Source organism: Notothenia rossii (genome assembly GCF_949606895.1).
Source record: "Notothenia rossii genome assembly, chromosome: 3".
NCBI lineage: Eukaryota > Metazoa > Chordata > Actinopteri > Perciformes > Nototheniidae > Notothenia > Notothenia rossii.
The window spans coordinates 40543072-40551660 of NC_136901.1; the positions used below are offsets into that span (position 1 = coordinate 40543072).

The 8589-nt window shown below is 41.3% G+C and overlaps 1 protein-coding gene across 1 annotated transcript in view; it reads left to right on the forward strand.

Moving 5' to 3' along the window:
* cyp26b1 (cytochrome P450, family 26, subfamily b, polypeptide 1) overlaps positions 1-3889 on the forward strand; it is a 38001-nt gene extending 34112 nt beyond the window's left edge. Inside the window, exon 7 of the mRNA XM_079672383.1 lies at positions 925-3889. Coding sequence (XP_079528509.1) covers positions 925-1317 — 393 coding nt within the window. The 3' untranslated portion in view covers positions 1318-3889. The remainder of the gene's footprint in view (positions 1-924) is intronic.
* The last annotated feature ends 4700 nt before the right edge of the window (positions 3890-8589 follow it).

The following is an 8589-nucleotide window of genomic DNA, read 5'->3' on the forward strand; positions in this document are numbered from 1 at the left end:
GGGAACAATGGAGCGTGAGATGGGTCGGAGAATCGGAGCAGCGGGAGCGGTACTGCAGTCTCTTTACCGCACCGTTGTGACGAAAAGGGAGCTGAGCCAGAAGGCAAAGCTCTCTGTCTACCGGGCCATTTTCGTTCCTACCCTCACCTATGGTCATGAAGGATGGGTCATGACCGAAAGAACGAGATCGCGGGTACAAGCGGCCGAGATGGGTTTTCTCCGCAGGGTGGCTGGTGTCTCCCTTAGGGATAAGGTGAGAAGTTCGGTCATCCGGGAGGGACTCGGAGTTGAACCGCTCCTCCTTCGCGTCGAAAGGAGCCAGTTGAGGTGGTTCGGGCACCTAGTTAGGATGCCACCTGGGCGCCTCCCTAGGGAGGTGTTCCAGGCACGTCCAGCTGGGAAGAGACCAAGGGGTAGACCTAGAACCAGATGGAGGGATTATATCTCTTCTCTGGCCTGGGAGCGCCTTGGGATCCCCCAGTCAGAGCTGGTTGATGTGGCCAGGGAAAAGAAAGTTTGGGGCTCTCTGCTGGAACTGCTACCTCCGCGACCCGACCACGGATAAGCGGGAGAAGATGGATGGATGGATGGATGGATATTAAATATTTATATATGTATTTTTATATAGTCTTAAAGTTGCAACCGGCCCTTTGAGTGCAGCCATAATGCTGATGTGGCCCGCGAACAAATTGAGTTTGACACCCCTGCTGTAGCCACTAAATCTGAAGTTCATACAAAGAGTAAAAAAGACATTTGAAAGTCTGAGACAACTTCTACGCCTAAACACAAAGATGTAAGGACATATGAACCAAGGACCAAGCGTAGTCACGGCGATAGATATTCATTGCAAGTTTGACGTTTCAGGATTTCGGAAAAATAACAACCCTGCTCATTATCTGCGTTTCTTTTTTTTTGTGTCTTCAGGGAGTCCAAATTCCAAAGGGCTGGAGTGTGATGTACAGCATTCGGGACACCCACGACACCGCGGCCGTCTTTAAGGATGTGGACGCCTTCGATCCTGACCGTTTCAGCCAGGAGCGAGGAGAAGACAAAGAGGGACGGTTCCACTACCTGCCGTTCGGTGGCGGTGTTCGGTCCTGTCTCGGCAAACAACTGGCGACCCTCTTTCTCCGTATCCTCGCCATCGAGCTGGCCAGCACCAGCAGATTCGAGCTCGCAACCCGGGACTTTCCACGGGTGATCACGGTACCGGTGGTCCACCCTGTCGACGGGCTGAAAGTCAAGTTCTACGGATTGGACTCCAACCAGAACGAGATCATGGCCAAGTCAGAAGAGCTGCTGGGAGCCACTGTTTGAAGGGCAGAGAGCTGAAGAGTCGAGGGGAGAGTGATCGCAGAAGTCTTTAAAGGAGAAGATTGAAGGAAGGAAATAAATAAGTTCTTATTGTTTCTCCTCCGCCACCAAGTTGGAGGTTCCTTTTCAGACTAAGAGAAACGTCTTCGTCTCTTTCTTGTTACAACTGATGATGATCAGGACTTTCCTCTGAGAGAGAAACTGCCAAAAAACTTCTTAATTATTCTCTATTCCGTGTATTTTTTTAAGGAAATATACAAACTAAATGTATGTACAAAAAAAAAAAAGAAGCTATGTAATATAATTTGAAAAAGAACGGTGGGTAGTGCACAATGGGAGAAAGAAAAGTATGGTGGTACTTTTGGGAATATGAAGTGTTGAAAGAAGAGAACATGGTTGTGATTTGGATGACACAGGGTATAGGACGGAAGAATAGGATATTTTAAATGAAATGCAGTGAAGCAGTTTAAGAGCAGGGTAAATGAGATGGATATATAGACTGATAGTTTCTCCATGGCACCACCAAGATCCAACTCATGCAATCTGCTAATCTAAAAAAGAGTATATATATATATCATTGTGTTCCCATTGAATTCAAATTGTTTACTAGCTTACAGATTAATGATCCTAGCACAGGTACAATGTGTTGCTGAGTTAGTCCAATCGAACAGCAGATGTTAAAGGACATCGCTTACAAATAAGGCATGTAGTTCTGATGGAGAGGATATACTGGGTGCATATCTTAACGGGTCAAAAACATTCGAGGGCAATTTCTTTCTAGTCTTCCTTGTATGCTTTTATTTCACAAAGCACACCTGTACACTTAATGATCTGTACACGTTCCTAAAATGCTTCCATCCATGCATCACACAGTGGGATAAGCTTCAGCTCATTACTTTCTGTCCACAAAAACAAAAACATATCAGGGGGGTTTTCCGGTGCACTTCTGCAAACCAAGGAAGCATTGAACTTGAACTCACAATTGGTATCACTTTAAAGTAACTGAATCAAAGTCAATGAGGTCCAGGTCTGCTTTGTACACTCTCCGAACCTGTGCTTTGATACACAAACTACACTTTGATGTTGCGTTGAGATTGTACTCTTTCGGACTTTATCTTGCAACAAGTCGATAAAGAAGTCGCCCTCACGAAACCGAGAGTAACTGGAGGAGGAAAGATGGAGTGGAGAGAAACCTACATACATGCTGCTTGAGTGTTGCTTTGTCATTCTGTGTTTGTTTATGTGTGCTGATTATTTTATTTTTTTCTCGTCTCCTTGGTGCAGCCATTTTGAGTTGTGTGGAGAAGGTGACATGTTGTCTTGCTGTTCCTCCAATCAACGCTAAGAATGCAAAACAAATTTAAAGTCCATGGTTTAAGCAACTTTATTAGCTATGAAGAGATTTATTGTTTGAGGTGATTGCACAATCAGGACTCTCAGAGCTTTGCGACTTCCATATTTTTCGGAGAAGGAAGACTTTGTTCTTGGTTCCGATACGTAGAAAAAAAGCTACCCGCCACGGAACCCTGGGACTCGTTCGCGGAACTCTGGGACTCATTCGCGGAACTCTGGGACTCGTTCGCGGAACTCTGGGACTCGTCATGGAACTCTGGGACTCGTTCGCGGAACTCTCGGACATTCTAGAACCCCCCCCCCCCCCCCGGATGGAGTTCTAAGTTCCGAACTGAAGCTCGAGAGAGAGAAAGAAAGGACCAATGAGGTTTTCAGGGGAGGGCGGGGTCACGCTCTTATTGGACAATCCTGTTGTCCAATAGCATTCCAGATGGATTCTGCCTGTGCTAGAGATTGTTCACTCTTTCTACCAACCACACCACTGATTTCTTCACGATAAAAAATATATAAAAATAGAGTTTTTTTGCTGCTTTTCTTGTGTATATTTTCTATTTGAGAGTTCTAGATTGCAATAGTTTGTATCAAGTGCTTTTTTAATCATTACAAATAATGATTAAATATGTGCGTTTTGTGAAAGCAAGGAGCATAAATAGATTATAGTGTATATTAATTTGTACAATATTCCTCCCTTTAGCAAGCCATGTGGAAAATCAGCTATTTACGTCTACTAATAACCTAATATTAATGTTATTGTACGATTAATATTGTTGTTATAAGATATTTGAAATGGTATTTTTTATTCTATTACAGATCTAGAGTTTTTAGCCTAAATGAGAAGGTAAATATTGGATGTATTTAGAATGTTATGTATTTCAGTTATATTGTAAACAGTGTTTAAAATGTTAATATTGTTGATTTGATAACTGTAATAATTATTTTTTGTTTTGTTATTCAGACTTATTATCACTGCATTTTATTTGATATTAATTATGGAAAACAGAAAGCACTTGCGAGGTATGTCTATGTTTTAAGTGCCATGCGACTACACGTCCCCTTCCTCTCACCTGTTGGTCTTATGTCATTCTGTACATAATATTTGTATTTCTTTTTACAGGAAAAATGTTTCATTTAGTTTAAATATGAATGTCTACTTTCTTCCTTTCCTTTTTTTGTTACCGTGATTGTTAAATGTACTCCTGTAATAAACTATAAAGTAAAGATATCTGAACATTGAGTTTTCTACTCTCTTCTAGCGAGATAAAGTGTGAAAGCAACTTGTTTTTTTTAATAAACCACATAAGTAGCACGTCCAGCATGCTAATCCAGCAGATGGCAGGCAGCCTGTATGCTAACGAGCTAACGGAATCCCAACATGTAAATCCGAATGGTCAGAGAACTAGTGGATGGGGAACAAGTGAGAACAGGTGCCTTCTGTCAGCTTAAATAAACGATTTCCAACGACAGTATTTTTAAGAATAATACACCCATCAGCAATATGTTAAACTATTCATACGATACCTGCACACAGTGTTATTTAGGTTTGGTTACAGTTCAGCAGCTAAAAGGCCACTATTCATTTCTACTTTGAGGCAAAACACAAACTACTTTCCATTGATCAAGTCAAACATGTTGCATATCCATCATGCATCTGACATTTACAACCTTACTTTGTAAACTATTACCAGCTTTTGCAGTACCATAAATCCCTCAGAAGCAAAACTCTCTTAGATACTTTGATCCAAACCTCCAAAACTTATGTGCAGGGATGAATATCAACGCTTAGCAAAGACTGATTGGATACCTTACTATAATCCTAGTAGTATTGCTTCAAATCTAAATGTACTTTGTCCGTGTTTGGCAGTACCATAAATCCCTCACAGTCAAACACTTGAGTAGATACTTTGGTCCAAACCTCTGAAAGCGTATGTCTTAATAAGAATATGTAGCAGAGACAGAATAGATGCCTTAAAGTAATCCCAGCACTATTGCTTTTGTATTTTTTTGTATTGTGTACGTACATTCAACACTTCTATCAACAGGTGCATCAGCAAAGCCACCATACACAAAGAAACGTGGAAAGATCCTGCACACTATTCAAGGGTCCAAAAACAAAACATCTCCGGTCAATAAGCGACTCATTAACTTCAATGATATGAGGATGTCAACGAGTTATAATCCAGCAATGACTGGTACATCAAGAGTAGGCAATAACATGAAAAGAACATATTCAAAATATGTAGAATTGCAGCAAAATGCGTTCACAGCCAGGCAAAACACAAACTGGTTTCTAATGATCAAGTCAAACATGTTGCATACCCATCATGCATCTGACATGTACAACCTTACTTAGTACAGTATTACCAGCTTGTGCTTGACCATAAATCCCTCTGATGCATAACAGTCAAAAATTCTCGTAGTTACTTTGGACCAAACTAGGGCTGAACGATTAATCGATTTTAAATCGAAATCGCGATTATCAAATCGCAAAGCCTGCAAATTCTTTCCAAACCTTTTTTTAATACTTTTTTCTTTTTTTCTTCTTGTGTCAGTCATCCACACCAATCAGAAGTGCTGTGCTCCACATGTACCAGCCATTGTTAACCAATCAGAAGTGGCCCATGATAGAAGGTGATAGAAAGATTGATCCAATCACCTGCCAAGTTTTTTTGAAAGTGCCTGCCCTTTTCCAAATGGCTTCCAATGGAGCTCTCCTAGATGGTGAAACCAATAATCTGAGTCAGGTTAGTAATGCTCCATCACATGTTTCTATCACAGGGTGAATCTTAAACTGAAGCTTGACTTTAAAGCAACCCAACGGAAGTTTCATGTAAGTTTAGTTCTTTCACTCGTAGCTCGGGCTGCGGGGGTGCTAGAGACGGGAGCACGTCGATACGACCTTCCTAGCTGGAGATATGGCCGCATTTTACAATAAACTTCCGTTGGGTCGCTTAAAAACAAATATCGCAAATCAAATCGCAATATCGGTCAGAAAAATCGCAATTACATTTTTTCCCCAAATCGTGCAGCCCTAGACCAAACCTCCCAAAGCTTATGTGTAGAGACGAACATCACCGCTTAGCAAAGACTGATTTGATACCTTACAATAATCCAAGCAGTATTGTTTCAGAACTAAATCTATTTACAAAAGTACGTCCATTCTGCACATCTGACAACAGGTGCATCAGCAAAGCCACCATTCCCAAAGATAACGTGGAAAGATCCGGCACACTATTCAAGATCTCCGGTTAATAAACGACTGGTTAACTTAAATGATATGAGGACGTCATTGAATTATAATCAAGCAATGACTGGTACATCAAGAGTAGGCAATAAAATGCAAAGAACATATTCAAAAGATGGACAATTGCAGCAAAAAGGGGTTGCGTATTTCTTCCCTGATAACCTTTGAACCTTTTGCCAAGAATACTAAGAATCATTTTCATAAGGGACTTAGTAAAACATCACTTCCGACGACATGATAGACAAACAGAGGATCAAAGAAGACTTCAATACATCGACTCAGATTGTTCCTGTTTGTTTTGTTGAAACCATTTTGTTATTGTGCTCTTCAGATTGAGTCTAACAATAGGGCCGGTTCCCGTCATGTGGGCAACACACAGATGATAGTCTGGTTTAGACTCTCAGCACTGACTGACTGATGTCTCAATGCCTCTGTATCTGTTTTTATTTCCCAGCCAGCAGATCGCTGTGGTTTGAAAACATCAAGAAGAAACCGGCTGTGTGATGTTCTCCGGGAGTTTTCCTTCAGCTTGATGGAAGACAGAAACAGAGACAGGGAAAGAGAGAAAGCTTTTACAATGAGCACAGATGTAAAAAAAAACTACACACACTTCAAAGGCATGGTTTGAGGGCACACACACACACACACACAAACACACACACACACACACACACACACACACACACACACACACACACACACACACACACACACACACACACACACACACACACACACACACACACACACACACACACACACACACACACACACACACACACATATACACACTTGGGTCATCTTGGAAATAATTGATTACAAAGACAAATATTCACAAATGACTGGATTATGAAATATGACTGAAGTAAACACTGCCTTCACAACTTGGACAAACTCAAGGTCACCTAAACACACACACACACACACACACACACACACACACGCACACATGCACACACACACACACACACACACACACACACACACACACACACACACACACACACACACACACACACACACACACACACACACACACACACGCACACATGCACACACACACACACACACACACACACACACACACACACACACACACACACACACACACACACACACACACACATACACACACACACGCACACACACACACACACACCCATACCCACACACATACACTACTTCTTGGAAGGACAAGGAGTTCAATTCTGTTTGTTTATAGTTTTGCCGCCAGTATAGACTGTTTGCAACACTAAGTACTGCAAGATGAACCACTTCAAGGGAACCAGGAGAATGTGTGTGTGTGTGTGTGTGTGTGTGTGTGTGTGTGTGTGTGTGTGGACATTTGATGGTTGGCTAGTTTGAACTCTTTCAGTATACATCTTCTGGGTTTATACCAACACCGTCTCACTACCAACTTGATCGTTGTCGACGAGATAGAAATGAACTTGTCTCTAAACATACAAATGATAAATGGTCATTATATTGCAGTATATAGCGATTTCCCCGTCTTTACGACCCCTCAAAAGTGCTTTTGAAAGTCAGCAATCACCCATTCAAAGAGACGCTAAAATCCCCTTGATGACGAGACAGTTTTAATATTGAGTTATTAGAAATCTGTGCTACGTTTTTGGAGTAAAATCAATCCGAAAACTCACACAAAGAAGTCGTCTCAGATGTGACTCTCATCTCTACTGAAGGATTAAACCTCCGTCATTATCCACCAGACTGGATTCAGGAGCACACGTGTGAACCCTCAGCTGCAGGTATAAGGGACCATGAGAAATGATAACCAATCAGCACGCAGACTGAGTCAATATAACCACACCGCTCTGGGAGAAGAAGTGTGACGATCCATCTCAGGACTGGATGATGTGGTGAAAACCAGAGAAGAGACACTGAATAAAAAAAAATCATAAAGGACTCTCATCATATATAAATCCTATATCTCGGAGCACAATCTATTTCAAATACAATATAAAAAATGAACGAAAGGAGAAATTGAAAGTAAAATAAAAGTATAATCCGACCAAACTAAATGTTTTTACAGCTGCATTTGGGTCCATTCTTTACCCCAATGTCCCCATTGATTCAATAAGTGCAAGGTGTTTTTTATTACTTATGCAACTGGTTTGTTGAGGACATCATGTTTGGGAAAGTTACTGATAATTATGATGAGATCCCTGTGTGTAAAGAGATGATTAGTTTGAGTTTGAGAACAAGTAGTGTAAATAAATATTACTGGGAAGTTGTGTGTTGTCTTGATTTATATTTGCAAGGAATTTCATGGCAGTTCAAGAAGGTGTCAGGATTTTCAATTGTGTGTGTGTGTGTGTGTGTGTGTGTGTGTGTGTGTGTGTGTGTGTGTGTGTGTGTGTGTGTGTGTGTGTGTGTGTGTGTGTGTGTGTTTGTGAGGCCCAGGGGGAAACTGCTGGTTTAAGTTCAAGAAAAACATGTTGAGAAAAATATGATTTTGTTGTCTATCAGTTTCATTTCTCCCAAAAGAGAATCTTGGGAGTGTTCTCACTCGAAAGGTGTGTCTGCAGTAGAAACCCGTTGACACCCAGTCAACTGTAGCAGGAAATATCAATTTAACGAGAGTCCGTAGATCAAAAAAGGTCAATGACTGTCTTTGAATATCAGAATCAGAGAGGGGGAACTTTGAGTAACTCGGGACAGTG